At 45.9% G+C, this 19,790-nt stretch overlaps 1 protein-coding gene across 3 annotated transcripts in view; it reads right to left on the bottom strand.

Annotated features, from left to right (window-relative positions):
- STIL (STIL centriolar assembly protein) overlaps positions 1–19,790 on the bottom strand; it is a 41,059-nt gene that overhangs the window by 9,405 nt on the left and 11,864 nt on the right. For 2 of the 3 annotated variants that reach the window (XM_066597629.1, XM_066597631.1), the window contains 8 exons: positions 18,391–18,638; positions 15,641–15,724; positions 12,517–12,603; positions 11,770–11,917; positions 11,586–11,695; positions 10,992–11,106; positions 5,478–6,458; positions 3,939–4,092 (listed from right to left, as the gene is read on the bottom strand). In XM_066597629.1, the coding sequence (XP_066453726.1) occupies positions 3,939–4,092; positions 5,478–6,458; positions 10,992–11,106; positions 11,586–11,695; positions 11,770–11,917; positions 12,517–12,603; positions 15,641–15,724; positions 18,391–18,638 (1,927 nt within the window). The remainder of the gene's footprint in view (positions 1–3,938; positions 4,093–5,477; positions 6,459–10,991; positions 11,107–11,585; positions 11,696–11,769; positions 11,918–12,516; positions 12,604–15,640; positions 15,725–18,390; positions 18,639–19,790) is intronic. The other variant, XM_066597630.1, reaches the window with a different exon arrangement.

Raw genomic sequence — 19,790 nt, 5'->3', positions numbered from 1 at the left:
GGGTTCACACAGGGGCGTATTTGCCGTGGTTTTTCCGTTGCTGTTTTGCCGCAGAAGAACGGCTTCTGCGGCAAAACCGCTTCAAATGTTAATTTGGGCTTGCAGATTTTTCTGCGGTTTTTCGTGCGGAAAAATCCGCAAGCGTTTTTTTCCGCAGCGTATTTGACTGCGTCCATAGAGGTCTATGGACAAAAAAGCGCTGCAGAAAAGACCGTTGAATGAACATGCAGCATCTTTTAAAACCGCAACGCAGTTGAATTTCCGCACTGCGGCTGTGCGGAAAAAATCTGCACTGTGAGAACAGCTTTTTGGCAAATCTCATTTGTGCTGCATTGCACTGCAAACGCAGCGGTTTTGCCGCAGTGCAGATATGCAAAGACAAATCTGCCCTGTGTGACCCCAGCCTAAAGTTTCCACTAATTAGTTCAGGCTTTTGTAACCTTATGTTGAAAAATTCTCATACAGATCATTCACAACTGAAGCCATATATAAAATTACAACTATTTTTTTAAACTCTTTTTGGAAGTTTTAAAAAGATTTTTAAAAAATAAATAGCAGAGACAAGAAATTTCCCAGCAACCCCACAAGCAAAAGTTAGTTGAAGCGCTGGGTGAGAATAGAATTGGTCTCACAGCAACTTCACCGGTTTTATTGAGAGGTGTATAAACATTCAGCAAGCCCGATCCTGCCCCCTGCTGGCCACTTCACACTCCATATATCAAACTACAGCAAAAAAGACAAAAAGAAAAATCCTCCCGTATCTGACTGGTGTATCAGGGCGCATCAGTCTCTGCTACTGGGGGCGGCAGGAGAATTTGTTTTCTCAGCTTCGCCTGCACTAGAGAAGTCTTTACTGAGTGCCAAGTACTAGAAAGCCGTCAGCACAAATCTGATGGCGGTAGTTGCAAGTGTATAGACTACAGTTCCAGTATCTTCTTGTCTACAGCGCCATCACAATGTGTATGAGATAGCCGTCATATCTCTACGACTTCCCCATAAACAAGCGTGCTATATTCAGTCTAGTTTATGTAAAGCCCCAATTGGACATAGTAACATACATAGTAACATAGTAACATAGTATGTAAGGCCGAATGAAGACATTGTCCATCTAGTCCAGCCTGTCTATCCTACTGTGTTGATCCAGAGGAAGGCAAAAAACCCCAAGGCCAGAAGTCAATTAGCCCTTTTGGGGAAAAAAATTCCTTCCCGACTCCCTAATGGCAATCAGACTGTTCCCTGGATCAACCCCTAATAGTTCCTACCTGCCTATATACCAGGATTGACACTTAACCTAATATTTATATCCTGTAATATCCTTCTTCTCCAGAAAGACATCAAGTCCCCTTTTAAACTCCTCTATGGATTTTGCCACCACCACTTCCTCCGGTAGAGAGTTCCACAGTCTAACTGCTCTTACAGTAAAGAACCCCTTTCTGTGTTGGTGATGAAACCTACTTTCCTCTAATCGTAGCGGATGTCCTCTTGTTACCGTCGTGGTCCTGGGTGTAAACAGATCGCGGGAGAGATCCATGTGTTGTCCCCTCATGTACTTATACATGGTTATTTGGTCGCCTCTTAACCTTCTTTTTTCTAGAGTAAATAGTCCCAATTTGGATAGCCTCTCTGGGTATTCCAGTCCCGTCATTCCATGTATTAGTTTAGTCGCTCTTCTTTGAACCCCCTCAAGCACTGTGACATCTTTCCTGAGCACCGGTGTCCAGAATTGTACGCAGTATTCCATGTGAGGTCTGACAAGTGCCTTATATAGTGGGAGGATAATGTTCTCGTCCTTCGCCCCTATTCCTCTTTTGATGCACCCCAAGACTTTATTTGCCTTTGCAGCGGCTGACTGGCATTGGTTACTCCAGTTTAGTCTATTATCCACTAATACCCCTAGATCCTTTTCCATATCACTTTTCCCTAGTGGTACCCCATTAAGTGAATATTCGTGACATCCGTTCCTCTTGCCCATGTGCATAGTCTTACATTTTTCAACATTGAACTTCATTTGCCATTTTTCTGCCCAAGCCCCCAGCTTATCCAGGTCCGTTTGTAGCCACATATTGTCCTCCGTTGCATTAATTACATTGTATAATTTTGTGTCATCTGCAAATATTGATATTTTGCTGTGCAGCCCCTCTATCAGGTCATTAATAAATATGTTGAACAGAGTGGGGCCTAATACTGAACCCTGTGGCACCCCGCTAGCGACTGTGGTCCAATCATGTCGGGCAGCGCTTCACTCCCAGAGGAGAAGCAATTCAATATGCCTCCATACAAATTTGAGGCATTCGTAAGCATGCCGTTACAGCTAAGGCTACATGGTGACTTTCGTTGCACTACAGGAAGATCAGCGCTTCGCACCAGGACATCGCATCCAATGATCATCAGAGGGGTCACATTGAACCTAATGCAGCCTTCACAAAGATTCCAAACGTGTTGTTACATTTCATACATAACTGCAACTTGTCTGCAATCTGGTAGCCAAATCGCAGCTCTAAAGCAGCCAAGTTGCACAAACTTTTTGGTCGAGCGACTTTTATGAGGTTTTATGTCACACACCTAAAATTGCTATGTAGCCCTATGCCTATACACAAAGTTAGGCTGCTCTACCAGCTCCAACCAGGAGGGGATATCAGGAAGCCTTGGGTCCTGCTGCCAGGGCAAAATATAGTCATGGTGGCTGCATTAAAAAAAAACCGTGTGCGGTCCAGGGAGTATTTCCTATGCAGATGGTGAAGTAACTCCATAATTACACACCATTGTAAGGCACATTGGAAATAAGATGCACTGCCGTGCCCATTTCACGTATGGTAGCTCAAGTCTTGTTTAAAAAGGTAGCCATCATTACTAAGTTTTGGTCAGTGGGATTCTCCGCTACGGCAAAAAGGGATGGAAATGCTTAGCGGAGCACCTTCATTATAGCAACTAGAGAGTTCCAACATCCAGGCCAATCAAAACTACTGACAGGTCACAACAGGAGGTCAAGAGTTTGACAACTGATAGCTCCTTTTTAAAATAAGTTTATCCAAAAGCTTAACGCCAATTTATACACCCAGTTGTGGCATATGAAGATTAGGGTAGGGTTTCCACTTGGGATCCCCCCCCTTTAGCCCAGAATGGAGAAACAGATTTATTCAGTAAGAGCAGCTTCCGATCTGGCATTAAAGGGGCGTTCCTGAGATGCAATGTTTTTTCCCCAAGTTTTCACTCCTCCACAGGAGGAGTGAAAATTAAAAGATTAGTGGGGTTGGTACGGTTCTGACCGCTGGGACCCCCACCAATCCTAAGAAAGAGGGATCCAGTTTCCACATTCCTCTCATCGGGGTAGCTTCTCCCACCCGCAGTGACGACACTGAATGAAATACACGTCACTCATGTAGGCCGCTGTTCCATACATTTCAGTAGGGACTGACACAAATAGCTGAGCGCTTTATACTGAGCCATCTCCAGCAGCCCTAATTGAAAATGCATGCAGTGGTACTGCACATATGACAGGATATGCAATTAAAGTCTAAATAGATGTGGGTCCCAGAGGTGGGAGCCACACCTATCCTCTGTTCTTGCCCCCACTGCCCTGAATGCAGTTGCTGGTAGTGGTCGGGAGACTGGGAATAGCTGAGCGGTCTCTGCCATAAAGTTTCTTTAGTTGTCAGGAAGTCAATGAGAGTTCCTCAAACAGCACAGTGAGTTACGCCGTTTCTATAACCTCCATTGACTACTACAGTAGCTACGGAAACAGCCAGCATGGCAGAGACCACTTGGCTGTTTCCATCAACCTTACCACTTTGTGTTCAGTGGTATTCCCACCTCGACCATGCTTGGACAAGATAGGAACACCCCTTCAAGCCTCTATCTTCTTATGTATTGTATGGCATCGCTAAACAGTTGGCGCTTTCCAAGTAATATAAATATTTGAAGATGTTAGTAAACGATACCTGTACCGACGGCTATGCTGACACTGGTTTTTCTGGTGTGCTCCGCTTCTTGTGTTTCAGTGGCGACAGATTCTGCTGCTTTCGGTGTAGAAGACGTGGCCTGCGAGGAGCCGGCGTCCCTGGAATTACTCTGGGCTTCCAACAAGCGCTGAATCTACAAAGTGGACAAGTATAGAATGTTACATCAGACATTGTGACCATTACTAATAAAAAGAAAGCGGTAGCACATTATTTGGAGTTCTGTATTCAATTTAGACAGACATCTATGATACTAGGAAGCATCAGAATCACAAGTTATACAAGTGCACATTATTCTGATTAGCTTGCAGAGCTCTATGGGATTAAAATCCTCCATAGATGAGACTAATATGAGGGAAATGCAGCGTGATCCCATATAAGTGAATGGGAATGGTTGCAATTCCCTGCAAACCCTGGCGTCCAATATAAGCTGAAGGGGCGCAGCGCTGACCCATCCATTCTCAGGATCATAGGCGCCCCAGAGGTCGGACAGCTAATAGGCATATTCTACTAACATGCCATCACTGTGCAAGATGGGAATACCTCTATAATGCCACTAAGATCGTACAAGATGTTGATGCTTAAAGGGTTGTCCTGTTACAGGACAAAATTCCTCCTATACCAGCATTTCTCCACTCCAGTCCTCAGCGCCCCCAACAGGTAGTGTTTTTAGAATATCCTACAGAGAAAACACCTGTGGCAATGTCTGGGGCACCGACAATTACATGACGGAGGAAATCCTTAAAACATGACCTGTTGAGGGATGCGTGAGGACTGCAGTTGAGAAACACTGCCCTATACCACCAATACTAAAATAACAATCTGCTCTACTTGCCCGTCCTCTGCCGCCGTGATCCAGCGCTGCAGCCCCTAAAATCCTCTGTGTTTGTTGTTCAAGAGGTCGGCACCAGATATCATGTGACTGCTGCAGCATCGCTGTTCTAAACTCATGGCACTCAAGATGTGAGCGCTGATGTCAGAACAGGCAGTGATGACGCAGCCTTTAATTGGCTGCAGTGGTCACATGATATCCAGGGACATCTTTAACAAACACCAGGACGGTGAGGCTATGGCACTGGATCGCAGCGGCAGAGGAAAGGCAAGTACAGCTGCTTGTGTTAGTTAAGCACAGTTTGTGTTAAAGGGGGAATGTTTTCCCATATGCAGAGAACCCTTTTAAAAGGAGTATTCCAGTTAGGTGACGAAATTTCACCTATCCATTGGATAAGTGAAAACTGATAGATCGGAGGAGGTCCCACTATTGGGACCTCCACCGTTCCTGAGAATGGGGGTTCAATCCTCGTCCTCACTTCCAAGCTACGTCTCCCACATCACTGGCGGGCAGGTCGCACTTGCACAATGCCGTACCATTTATTTTCAATGGGATTGCTGAAGATAGCTGATTACAAAGCGTTCATCTATTTCCATCAGCCCCATTGAAATGGATGTGCGATAAAGAATGAAAGCATGCATTAGGTATAGGAGAATATTTGCTGGGAGGTAAACTCCCTGTGAACCAACCTGAGCTTGAAGGAGTTTTAGCTGCCTGTCCTGTTCGGCTAGGAGCCTGTAGGCTTCTGTAGACAATCCCAACATCCCGTTAGTTGCAGGCATCGCTGGCGTTGTACTATGCTGGCATGAATGAGGACTGCAGACATTCATTGGCAAAGAATCCCTCCTCCCAGGCGACATCACGTTCTCTACGGGTGACGAGCAGCTCCCTACCCTGGAGGTACCTTTTTGGCAATTACTGATGCACAGTGCGTTGCAGCAGGTAGTTGGGCAGCTCATATTTGGATATGTGTCCGATGGGCTATCAGCACCACAATGGTTAACATAACCGCTCATCGCTGGCCATGAACTTGCCGTATGACACGGAGTTTGGACAATATTGTGGTGACAGCTGCAGACATTGGTCTGATGGCAAGGGGTATAGTTGGGAGGGAGTTTGGGCATTTCAGCAAGTTTTCTTGTTGGAAGAGGAAAAGTCACATTGTGGGCTGGAGACTGCAATAGGGGAGATTGCCTGGAAAAGTGAGTAGTTGGCATTGCTGGTTGCTCCTGGCACGATCCATTAGTATTAGAGCTCATATCAAGTTCAGCTGAACCCCGGACTTGATGAACCGAGCTGTCAGGGGAAGAGCCCGTACGTGGTGTGGACAGAGAAGACGAGGATGAAGAAGATGTGGAATTTCTTCTACCTTGTCCTTTTGTGTTCGGATGGAGGTTGGGCTTGTCCGCTGGAGTGGATCGGACTTTTGCTGGTTTCATTGCTTGGCTCTTAGCGTTTTTAAAGGGCATTGGAGATGGTTTTGTAAAGAATTCCTTCCCATGTGGGTCATTATGTTGACACGACGCGCTCAGCGCCTGATTGACAATTGTTGGTGTTGAGGATAATGGTGGAACTTTCTTATTACTACTCTGTTGAGCTCCAAGTCTCGGTTCCACAAGACTCCCAAATACCAAGGAGAGTTCCGGGACACACGGATGGATTTTAGTTACCTGTAAGTAAGAATATATACATTTTTAATGTTTAGTTTTTTCCCCCCCACTTCTCCTGTTTTAGAAGCTACTTTCACACACAGCCGAAATGGTGTGGATTTTCTTCATTGGAAAAACAGTACCAAAACTACATGAAAATCTGCAACCCCGGCGCGTATTCTGATGCAGATGTGCAGCATTATTCATCCAGTCAATTGAAAGGGTGAAATCTGCACCAAACGGTTAGGATTTTGATGCAGATTTTGGTACAGGTCTGCAGCAAAATACGACTGGTGTGAACGCACCCTCAGAGAATTCATACTACCGGCTTCTTAAACTGATGTAAAAAAAAAAAGAGAAAAAAAAGAAGAGGAAAAAGTACAGAATAAAAATGTTTAAATTCTCACACCGATCAGACCAAACTGTCGTATCCGTAAATTTTTGCAAGCAGCTAAATTACTTCTACCAAGTGAACATGAATTTCACAAACAAACATTCTCAATGTTACAGATTTATAAAGGCAGCTTTCACACGGCCGAGAAAATTGCTTAAGATTTGTGCGTTGCGAGACGGCCAATTCTCGCACAAATATGAACCCCATTCTTTTGAATGGGGTCATTCATACACATGAGCGATTTTGTTCCCCGCAGCGAGTGGAAAAAAAGAAAATCGCGGCATGTCCTATCTTTGGGCGTTCCCTCGGAACAACTCGCCACTTGTTTTTAATGGAAACGGCAAAGCATAGCATGGTGTACAAAGTGCACGCCAGGCTTACCCATTAAACACAAAAAACGGGAAACACCGCATGATTCTGAGCGCGATAAAAATCAGGAAAAGTTTCACAGCCAGATATCGCACAAGCCTAACTGTATATTTGGTGAGCAGGGTGTGAGTGCTAATAAAGTCATCTTAAAAGGGGTTGTACAAGGTTAGAAAAACATGGCTGCTTACTTCCTAAAACCGTACCACCCTGTCCAGATTGTGCGGTATTCAAGCTGAATGCAGCAGAGCTGCAATAACAGACAATCCATGGATGGGTGCGTCACTATCTCAGGAAGAAAGCAGCCATGTTATTCTAATCCTATACAAACCATTCAACTCAGTAATAATTGGCCCATTTTAGGCCCTAATGGCCAACCCTTTTGTACATTTTTTTTTTCTGGCGTCGCCGTATTCTTAAAGCCATAACTCTTACTGTTCCCATCAACAAATCTGTATGAGGACTTTTTTGCCCCTGCTCCTCTCCACACGGGACACCTGTGCGGTTAATTGAATGTGCCATAATAAAGCTAATGCATCGGAATAAGGCCTTAATGACTGCCATAAAATGGCGTACTGGCGGTTATGGAGGGGGTTAAAGGAGTCAGCTAATTTTTACCCATTAAAATCAATATATGGACGCATGAGCGATTATGTTGATTAAAACTGTGCCATCACCTCTGTGCATTGAGGCTCCCATCTGTAGATAGAGCCACAGGAAAGCTTCCCACGCCGTATATATAATTCATTCTACATACGGCATGTCCGCAGCACTGGGGCTTCAGGCGCCACGCGCTGTGAGTCCTCAGCGGGAAAGACGTCACACACATGCGCCATACCTAGTGCAGTGGAACGCATGATGTCTCCGGCAGCCGAAGCTGGAGACGTCCATCAACATAGAAGTCGTTTTCAGCGGAAGAGAGAAGGAGACCCCGGACTGCTGGCAACCATCAGACAATGCAAGGACAATTAACATACGGCGCGAGACGCCTTTCTGCAGCTTTATCTAGAGATGGGAGTCACAGTGCACAGAGGTAATGGTGCCGGTTTAACCATCAGTCACTCATGTGTTGGTATATGGAGTTTAATAGCCAAAAATTAAGACAGACTTCCTTCAAGGCAGCAATTATATATGGCGGGCTGTTTACTGTAGCAACTCCTGTTATATGAGGAAAAAAAAACAAAAACACACACTGTAGGGGTTACAATGTGTACACTAGCACCCTCTGGTGGCAAGAACTAGTAGTAGAATGCTTTATGATGTTGCATAACTTTGTCCCATTTCACACAGATGTACTTTAGTGTTATAGCTGTATAGGCTAAACAAAAAAAGACCCGGACATCAGGTGTTATTACATATTAACCCATTCATGCCCCAGTACATATATGCACGTCCTAAGTGCTTCCCATCTAGCTCAATAAACCCTGCACAGAGCCTCATCTATACACTGCCAGTGTAAGCAGTCTTTGACAGCTATGTTCATTGTACCCGTTGATTGCAGCTTTCAACCCGTTAATTGCCGCTGTCAATTCTGACAGTGGCATTTAAATGATCCAATCCGCATTAGGTGGGCTCGAACGGCTACCCCACAATGAGATTGCGATGTGCCATTTGGTTGTGATGGCAGCCCAAGGCCTTCTGAAGGCCCCCAGGCCTATTAAGACAGACCTATGCTTAGTCCTAATATAATGCTAGCAAAAGTACCATACCCTGCAATACTGAAGTATTACAGTATATGGTATAAGCAATACAATGCTCTCAAGTGCCATCGGGGGAATAAAAGAATGCAGGCCATCTATAAGCAGAGAGATGGTGAGGGAACACTTAGCTAACTTAAATGAATTCCAGTCTCAAAGTCCAAATGAATTACATCTTAGGATACTAAAGGAAGCAGCAGAGGAAACTGCTGAAACAATCTTTGAAAATTCCTGGAGAACAGGAGAAGTTCCAGAAGATTGAAGGGCGAATGTTGTCCCCATCTTCAAAAAAAGGGAAGACGGTGGATCCAGGAAACTACAGGCCTGTGAGCCTGACTTCTACACCGGGAAAGCTCTTTGAACAAATTATTGAACAGCATGCATGCAAGTATTTGGATGAAAAAGAAGCAATTAACCAGAACCAGCCTGGGTTTGTAACAAACAAGTCAGGCCAGACGAATCTAATTTCCTTCTATGACAGAATCGCTAACGGGTTGATCAGGGAAATGCGGTGGATATAGTATATCGTGACTTTAGTAAAGCATTTGACAAAGTATCTCATACTATAGTTATTGAAAAAATGACCAAATATGGGATTGACAAAGCAACTGTTAGGTGGATTCACAACTGGCTAAGTGATCGTACTCAAAGAGTGGTCATATATGGCTGCACATCCAAGTGGAAGAATATATCAAGTGGGGAACCACAAGGCTCTCTCCTAGGCCCAGTGGTGTTCAACATTTTTATAAATGATCTGGAGAAGGAAATTGATGGGAAACTGATCAAATTTGCCAACAACACAAAGCTAGGAGGGATAGCTAACACTAGAGAAGAAAGGAAGAGTATTCAAAAGGATCTAGAAGAGCTTGAACAGTGGGCGACGACTAACAGAATGGTATTTAACAAGGAGAAATGCAAAGTCGTACATCTGGGCAAGAAAAATGAAAAAAAGCACATACAGAATGGGAGGCTAAGCAGCAGCACATGTGAAAAAGACTTGGGTATACTAATAGATCACAGACTGAACATGAGTCAGTAATGTGATGCAGCAGCCAAAAAGGCAAACACAATTCTGGGATGTATTAAGAGAAGCATAGAGGTGGCAAATTCTCCTTCAATGGAAGTGTTCAAACAAAGGCTGGACAAATATCTGTCTGGGATGATTTAGTGAATCCTGCACTGAGCAGGGGGTTGGACCCAATGACCCTGGAGGTCCCTTCCAACTCTACCACTCTAAGTTTAAAATCTCAAAAGGGGCATTTCAAGAAAAAAAAACCCTGGCAGAACTATTGAGGTAGTTTTTTTTAGGGAAGTAAAAAAAGTAAAAAAATGGCGGCAGAAAAATTCTCAAAGCTTTTTGCTGTACTAATTAAAAAAAGGAAAATAACTATATGAACGGGCTTCCTCCCCCGGCCTTATTTTTTCCATGCATTTTTTTACTTACATAATTATTTACTGTGTATTATGCAACACGTTTGCTGTGTATGTTAAATCCTCAGCCTGTAGTGCGTGATATGCACCAAATAGAACACGTTAGGTTTTATTTCACACCCGTGACAAAAAAAAACAAAACACAGGCGTTAGTGGCCTAATAGAAATTGATTGGCTTACAGCCCCGCATAGTATGCAGGTCACATACGCTGTGAGAGCCCTAAATTTGGTATTCTTGTGATTCCACTGATCAAGAGAAAAAATAAAAATAAAAAAAAAAAATCACATCAATTCTGCTGCTACACCGTAAAATGTGTACACCGTAAAAACAAGACAATCCACCCAAAAAAGGGAATTGCCCCCCCCCCCCCCCCCATTTCAGTCCATATAGAAATGGCATTTTAAATAGGAGGGGACAGGAGGTGTCATTATGCAGATGCTATATTCAAGTGAAATGCCAAAATCTTTTGGGTTGTCCTCTCAGTTTAATGTACCTGATGTTCCCCTTAGGTCATGCACTATTCCCTCTCTACGGTGCTCATCTATTAGGATTTGAACATCCATCATACTTGCTTTGCTCAAGAGGATGAATGGAGGTATGAAGAGTTGATATTGCATTAAATGTATGAAGTCTCCAACACATTGCATAGACTTTACTGTTTTCACCTGCTGACATGATGGGTGAGGGCGAGGAGAAGGCCTAGGAGAAAAGTCCTCATCTTCTACGCCAGAATCATGGTCGCTCACAGATAATTTAGTGGGAGACGTATTTGGTTTGAATCTGGAAAAGTTAAAATAAGAGAATGAGAAAATCAGTGAATCTATCCCATAGACGAAAACCGGCATCAAACCAACTTATTAAAAGGGGTTGTACCAAAATAGACTTATCACATAACCACCGGAGTGATGGACGTCTGATCTTGTGGGGGTGTCGCAGCTGATACCCCCCACTGATCTTGACAGTGGGTGCCCCCCTCTCTTACTCACTGCCGACTCACTACATCCATTGCTGAAGGAGACAGGGCTAGAGTGGCAGAGCGCATGTGTGACGCTCCATTCCATCTCCCCCTAGCTGCATGGAATGCAGTGAGGAGGAGAGGGAAATACAGGGACCCCCAATCAAGATCAAGGAGGGTCTCAGAAGCAAGACATCCCCCCACACGATCAGACTCTTATTGCCTATTCTATGGTCGGATGATAAAGGGGTTGCACCAAAATCGACTTAATAGTCAATAGTAAAATGCATGTGGGGAAACTTACACAGTGGCTGAAATAGTCTTGGAAACTTCATTAAACAGGTACGCTTCGGAATTCTGGCTCTCGGTGGAAAGCTCAAACTGAAGGTGGGATTGCTTGGAAGATTCCACATTCTGAAAGATATTTCAAATAAGTCTCTCCTAGAGGTTTATAGAATGCAGCTTATTCATTGCAAGCGGAAGCCTACCTTAAAGAGATGTAATGCATCTTCACAGGTCAACAACTGGAAGCCAAGGGGATCGTGGCCGATGCAAGGAAGGCATTCGTAGAACTCCGGTTCCTTGTGGGTGAGTGAATACAGGACTATGAGGAAACTGCCGGACTCCGACAGCACCCTAGAGGAAAACAGGTAAGACAGGTAAGGGATGGGATTTCAAATACAAATGGATGATCATTATGTTCTGATCCATCAGTCTTCTTGAAAAGAGGTCAATACAAGCATAAACAAAGTATGACTGCATTCTGCCACTGGGAATGGCTACAAAACCAGCTGGGATGATATCAGAGTCGGCACAGGCTTGTCGTTGTAACTGGCATGGTCAACCATGCTTCAGCAGAAGTCAACGGAAGCCAGTGGGCTCATGCAACGGCGCACAGGGACAAGACTGTCGCCGCTCTGACAGCCCCCAACATTTGGTAGTGGCACCATTTGAAAGCATATATTACCAAATGTTAATACTTGATGTTAGACTTTTAAAAAAGTTGAAAGAAAGTCTAACAGCCCCATGTGCGGCCGGACACTCCCCTGCCAATATCAGTCTCTACGGACTTCAGTAGCTGGGCCCAATTCAATCAGCCGATCGCTGGGGCCACGTTCAGAGAAGGGGCCGTCTTATTGAGTGGGTAAATACAAGGAAGGGCACACGGCTGTGTTACAAGGTCTGAGCTGTATAACTACAGGGGGTTATGGAGTAAAACACGAGACATTGCCCACCTTTCCTTGATGGACGAGCTGTACATATACCGCAGGCAGCTGGCCCACACCTGCGGGCTGTGGATGTGCGTGATGCCACTCAACCAACTGTGCAGAGAGAAGTACAAGACATTCACTGGCAATCAAGAAAAGCAAGATGACAACACGATTCCGCAGCTCTGATCAGTATTTCCACGAGCAGATTAACTAGAATTTCCATATTCTGGCATTAACCTGATACTCCGGCTCAAACGTTGCTTTAAGAAGGGGAAATCCAACAAATCAAGTTCCTATAAAAAGTCCCAAAAAGCTATTAAACACTTTTTTACACTACTTTTCACTGTTTTTATTCCCCTTCTGCGTCCCCCTCAGCACCACTGCTAACCCGTGCTATGGGGGACAGGTTGCTAGCAGTATCACATGACCCATTTTCTGCCTGCCCCTTCCCCTCAGCTAGATGTAACTATATGGCTGGGTTCCATCCCGTGTGACCCCAGCCTATCTGCGCTGTATACTGCGGTGCTCCAGCCGCTCTGGTCTCTCCCTGAGAAGCAAAAAAAAGAGGATCTGGCAGTGGGAGGGTCACCAAGTGTTCAGCTCATTGGTCAGGAGGGGTGTCGTGCCTCCTTAAGGAGAGCACCCAAAAAGTGTGTGGAGACACCTAGTGGGTAAGTGGGTCAGGAGATGGTACAGTCTCTCCCCAAGGAGAGCACCCAAAAGGGGTGTGGGGATACTGAGAAGGTAGGTGAGGAGACTTATAAAGCCATACATGCTACTCTGGGTAATTTATGCAAATAAGGAACACTGAAAAATACCTCTGCAGCGCCACCTATTGGATGGCAGTGTTCCTTCAAATCAATGTGACTTGCTAACAATGATGGGAAATAGGAAACCAAGCCAGAATACCATACACAGACAGCTGTTTTGGGGCGTTTGCCCCTCATCAGTGTGCAGTAGGATTCTGGCTTAGGGCGCCTTCACACGGGCGCTGCAATTGTCGGCCGGCCGTGCCGCAGTGCAGCTGAAAACCGCATGAACAAGAGGCAGCCATGACCACGTCCCGGCTGCATCTCCCATTTAAACGCCCGTTCAGACGGCCCGGGTGCGGAGAGTATACGCCGCAGGCCGGAATACCATAGGGTGGGGAGAGAGTTTAGCTCTGCTAAAATCCCTTCCCCTCTTCGCCCCTTGCCAGTTGACGGCAATGGGAGGGGGCGGAAGCTAGTGTGCTAATCTCCCGTACTGTCCCGCACCCTCCCTTTGCCGACAAGGGACGGAGACAGGGACGGAAGGAGTTTAGCAGAGCGGCTAGACTCTCTTGTCTCGCAGCTCTCATAGGAGTCTATACGCCGGCCGGAAGAAAGATCCAGAACAATCTTCTCTGGCCAGCCATTTTTATGCACCAGAAGACCACCCATCTGAACTCACGCACTGGAATCCAAGGCATCAGATGGTCGTGATTTTCGGCCAGGGTTTTATTGCAGCAAAATTGCCGCGATAAAACACTTGTGTGAATAAAGCCATAGCTTGTGAGAGGCCTGCGGCATGCTGACGTCCAATAGGTGGCGCTGCAGAGGTCTTTTTCCATCTTCCTTATTTGCAGCTCAGTAGGTGAACGTGTACGTTGCTATACACTTTGAACACCAGGTGGCGCCATACAAGTGTCATTTACATGCAGTACTCATGAGCGGTACAGTAAATATATCTACTGTGGTTACAACCGCATTAAACAAATAGATCGCACATTGAATGCGGTCTGTGACTCAACTAAACCCACAATGCAATTTTACCATCCCTCTTGGGCAACTAATGTTTCCTAAGGCTGGTGTCATGCGGGCGTAAGCGCATTTGTGCAGAGGGTATCGGGTATTTGCCCATGCACGTGCAGTTTAGGCCTAATGCACACGGCGGAAATCCGCAGCGTTTCACTGCAGCTACTAGGTTCTATTGAACCCAATAGCTCAATGTACATGCTGCGGAATTCCGCAGCGTGAAGTTACCCGCAGCATGTCCTATTTGTGCGGGTATACACGCGGACAGCTTCCATTGTAGTCAATGGAAGCCGCCCGTCATGCTATTCTTTCGCTGTAGCACAGCGGAAGTATAGCGTAAATACGCGCCGCGCCCACCGCGTCATATGATGCTGCCGGCACGTCATGCGCTGTACTGCGCATGCGCGCCGAAGCGTTATGCGGGACTTCAGGCAGCGGATCCGGAGGCAAGTATGGGGTCTTTAGGGGGGCGCCGTGACTGACTCCGCTGCGGTATTCCGCTTACGGAGCCCGTCACGGCCATGTGCATAAGGCCGTACTGTGCTTTTTGCAAATGCAAAGAAAAAAAAAAAAAGAAATGCCACAACAAGCAACCCAGGCTCCCATTCATTGAAATGGGCAAGTTAATTAGTTCAATGTGTGCACATGTGCAGGAAAATGGAGGATGCTGCGTGTATTTTTGCGCAAAATAAGGGCTCATTTACACAACAATATTGGTGAAACTCTGCCGGTCACCCCGCAGTGTTTTACCAGCGCTGGTAAAGAGATTGAGTATGGCTGTGACTGCATTGTGCATGCCGACGTATCTCTCACATGCGCAGGGTAACGGTCTTCCTTTTTTTTTACATTTCCGATCTGTTTCAGAGCGGGGTTGCCTATAAATTGCCACCTATGCGGACATTCCTCCTGCAGCAGATTGTGGCTGTGAGCCCGGCTGGTGATCCCGCGTACCTGGATCATCTGTATTGCAGATGGCCGTGGCGGCTCGCCATCAGTCTTGTGCAGTACAGTTTTCTTTTTACTGTCTATAATTCCCACACCATCGCTAAGCGATGACATGAGTCCCCACGGCTCATACGCAATGTGAACTGTGTATGGGCTGCCAGGCGGAAGACCTCCACTGACTTCCATGGAGGCCGTAAATGCAGCATCCGCGGCAAAATAGAGCATGCTGCAAGTTTTCCTCAGCTCGCGGATACGCAATTGTTGTGAAGGGAAAAAAAAAAAAATTTAAAAATCGAGAAGTTCATGCCTTTCAGTTCCCGCATTTTGCCGCAGATCCTCCGTGCGGATTCAGATATTGAATCTGCCCGTGTGAAGCCGGCCTTACTGAATAAACAACGAGCCGTTGCGCAGACACATGGAGAACTTACATTCCAACAAGCGGTAAGGTGTAAGCCTTTGGGTCCGATTCCAGTACGAGGAGCAGTTTCCGGGTTTGGTCCATTGTCAGATACCTAATGAACGGGAGGAAGACTTGTTTAAGCTCTTTATTATATTTCTGACAGTTATGGAAACAAGAGGAAAACATTCCGACGGGCCACGTTTATATGTATGCGCTATAGGCGAGACCGTTTCCCCCCGTAACAGATCCAAAGTGCCTTTATGGTGTTGTATGAACCGCGTGAGAACCGAGCACACAAGTAAATGATGGTCACACGCTGCAGCGTCAGCGCTGTGCTGCTAAGGCCGCTCTCACGCCTGCGTTTTTCCCAGCGTTAAACCCTGCGTTTTCAGAGCTGCACTAAACATTGTCAAACGTTACCATCGATTTCAATGGGGCTTCTCAGACATGCGCTAAAACGCAGTGTTTTTTTTTTTAACAATACGCTGTCTGTTCTATTTTCATGCGTTTCTGCATTTTAAAGCACGACGCTTTGCCGTTGAAACGAATGTGGTACATTTTCAACGCTGGCGAAAACGCAGTAGAATTTGGTTACCCTGTTTTTGACTGATTTTTTTTTTTCAGTTCTGCCATTATCAGCTTGCTTGGCTGCCTTTATAACCGTGCTGAAAACGCTGTCAAAAACACACGTCAACAGCTGAAACCGCTGCGTAAAAAATACAGCTTTTCACAAGTGCTTGTGTGAGAGTGACCTAAGAGGCGCTGCAGGGGTGGACGGGCAGCAGAGGGCTTCTACGCTGCAGCACCTCGGGGCGCCCATACTCAGGCTGAAGCTGATGGATCTCAACTAGAACAATATTTGGTGGAGTAAACTTTAACAAGGAACAATCGTTTTAGCCGAGCAACGACACAGCGCCGGGGTCTGGAAATCGGGTCACCTGATAATCGGTCGAAAGCGCTTTCATTCTAAGATCTTCCGCCCGTCGCCCGGTGTCATCGAGCATGTGGGGCCAGTTTGGACAACTTTAACAGTAAATATGCCCAAGTCTGTGAGACTGATTGTTCAGTCATCAACCTAGTTCTGTCTAACGAGTGTCCTTCGAGCTCATCTCCATTCCCACGTGCGAATTGTGCATCTCACACGGGCACGGTCGATTAATCTTCATTACAGGCAATGTGAACGATGGCGCTCCCTAAAGCGGAACGTGTCGAGATTGTCCTCATAGCAGATGAACGAAGCACGGCATTGCAGATTTCAATCAACGCCACCCAGCAATGAGGCGCATTTGGCAAGAAGTTTGGCAACTGCACTTCGGGTAGGGGGATATCTGGTAATGGTGTGGTGGTGGTCGAAATCTGCTGCGATGACACGGGTGCTTCGTTCACCTGACATAGGGATGATCTCAACACGTTCTGCTTGATAAACGCCATCATTCACATTGCTTGTAATGAAGGAAAATCACTGAGGCCGCTTTCACACGGCCGAGAAAAGTCGCACAAGCTTTGTGCATTACAATTTCTTCCATCCTTGCATCTTACTGCATGAAATAAAATCGCGGCATGCCCCATTTTTGCCCGTTCCCTCAGGACACCTCACCCATTGTTTTCAATGGGATGAGAAAAGACAACGTGCAATGTGAGGTTTCCAGTTGGAAACAATGGGAAACACTTGCCGGATCACAACTTCGCAGGAGTGATAGCAGGCGTTTTTTGTTTTTTTTTAAACACAAAAATGCCCCTCCTCCGTGGGGACATCTCACGTTCCCAAACCCGATATGGGCCGAGTTTCACAGCCTGATATTGCACTTGCCCGTGTGAAATGTGCCTTACCATGAGAACAAATAAAGTTATGTTAAAATAAAGCACACTGTTTTTCCCATGAAATGCTCTGCCGGTCTGATGTATCACACACCTACCTTCCCATTTAAAAAATTAAGAGCTGAATCCAAGATGGCAGCATTCACAATGGCCGCCATATCAGCAACATGGCTTAACCCTTTCCAATCCATTCTCTGATGTCTGAAGACATTCTGATTGAAGGCTGTACAGCTCCAATGTCGGAAGACGTCCGGCAGGGTATTCTTACTGTATATTACTGTCCGCTCTGTTGTCGGGGGGGGGGGGGGGGGGGGGGGCCTCTCCAGCATGTTCCATACCGCAGTACTGGCTCTAGCCAATAGACGGCGCCATTGTATAATGGCAGAAAAAGAAAGCCCCCTAGGAAACCCTGAATCCAAAGTTGGATTGCAAAGGGTTAACAGGTTTACCCCAGACCTCACAGCTTTTATGCAAAATTGCATCATTGTCTGCCAAACGGCTTTCACTTTATATGGGCATTTCCACACCTTTCTTAGGCAATAATGAAGTCCTTCGCACAAACAGACTAACATATCATATCCACCTCACTATATACACTCTGCACTGCATAAATGGAAGCAATCCAGTGCAGAGAGGGTGTAGGGCTTTATATCTGGCCTATCATCGCCGCCGCGACCATAATCAGAGGTAACATTTTTCCGTATATAGACCTATAGCCTATAAGTTTTACTATACCCAGAGTGAAGCTACATCTCCCCTCCCCCATTTTCCAAAACTTTGTTTGCAGAAACACTTTGAATACATCTGCACCAAATCTAAATCCCGCCTCGGGTAAATAGAAACAAACAAGTGTTTTAAAAACACTTTAGCGCGGCGGTCAGGAGGACAAGCATTTGTCGGGACGCCGCCGGTATTATTGGGAATTTTATTAGAAGCACACTCAGAATAAAAGAAGCTTACCCGCATTTGTGTGTTCCTTGAAGCTGAGCAATATTATTGTGACTGCTCAGGTTCCTAGCGAGGGCCGTGGGGATAATTGGGACAGGCTTTATGGGAGTACTTTCAAATGTATTGGCTACAGTGACGGCCGCCCAGCGAAGATCAAAGTGAAGATTGTCCATGTTCTCCGAGTAAGTGATATGAGCTCTCACAGTGAGCAATTTGGAGAGATCCAAGGCTTCTTTGCTGTGAAGATGACTCTGCAGACCCTTAAAAGAAAATACAAAGAATTCCTTTTTTCATCTGCAAAACAATACAATTAAAGCCCGACGGCGGTAATTCCCATCTCCTTCTTCCTACTTGACATTCAGAAAGGACTACATCAGCCTCGTACGTAAGAGAGGAGGCAAGAATGGGGGGGGGGGGGGGGGGAAATCAAATAACCCTCCAAAAGACAAACACTAGATCACAGCAATAATAAAAGAGCAGCTATCTCCCCAGACGGCATTAAAGGTAATATTTATTCCAGCGCCAGCTTATGGTCCGCCACTAATCCAGCCTGCAGCAGAGCAGCACGCTGATGATGGAAGCACAAGTTAGGAAGATTTTAATTGCCCGGTTAATTTGAAGGGTTGGGATAGAGTCAACCAGGGCTGCCGAGTCAGAGTCCTATTTTGGTGGAGTCCGTAGAAAAGTACAGACTCTGGCATACGCGCATATATTAAAAACATACATACCGTATGCTGTATTTTTTCATAGTGGCCGTTCTCAGTACTGCAGGTTTGTCCCATTCACTTCAAGACAGGCCAGCATTTCTTTTAAATGATTCCAGTTGAAAATTTTTGCAATTTTTGTCTAAATTTCACAGAAAAATTGGGGCTTAACCCCTTAATTTTGCCATAGCTTCTAGATAATCAACAGTCCGGACGATTTCTTCTAGGATCTTTTTGATTTCAAAGCTTAAAGGGGTTGTCCCGCGCCGAAACGGGTTTTTTTTTTTTTTCAAACCCCCCCCCCCCCCGGTCGGCGCGAGACAACCCCGATGCAGGGAGGTAAAGAAAGCTTACCGGAGCGCTTACCTTAATCCCCGCGCTCCGGTGACTTCAATACTTACCGCTGAAGATGGCCGCCGGGATCCTCTGTCTCCGTGGACCGCAGCTCTTCTGTGCGGTCCATTGCCGATTCCAGCCTCCTGATTGGCTGGAATCGGCACGTGATGGGGCGGAGCTACACGGAGCCTGCATTCTGCACGAGCGGCTCCATAGAAGACTGCAGAAGACCCGGACTGCGCAAGCGCGGCTAATTTGGCCATCGGAGGGCGAAAATTAGTCGGCACCATGGAGACGAGGACGCCAGCAACGGAGCAGGTAAGTATAAAACTTTTTATAACTTCTGTATGGCTCATAATTAATGCACAATGT

This window comes from Eleutherodactylus coqui, chromosome 3 (genome assembly GCF_035609145.1).
Source record: "Eleutherodactylus coqui strain aEleCoq1 chromosome 3, aEleCoq1.hap1, whole genome shotgun sequence".
Taxonomy (NCBI): Eukaryota; Metazoa; Chordata; class Amphibia; order Anura; family Eleutherodactylidae; genus Eleutherodactylus; species Eleutherodactylus coqui.
This window is presented reverse-complemented; position numbering and strand designations above follow the sequence as displayed.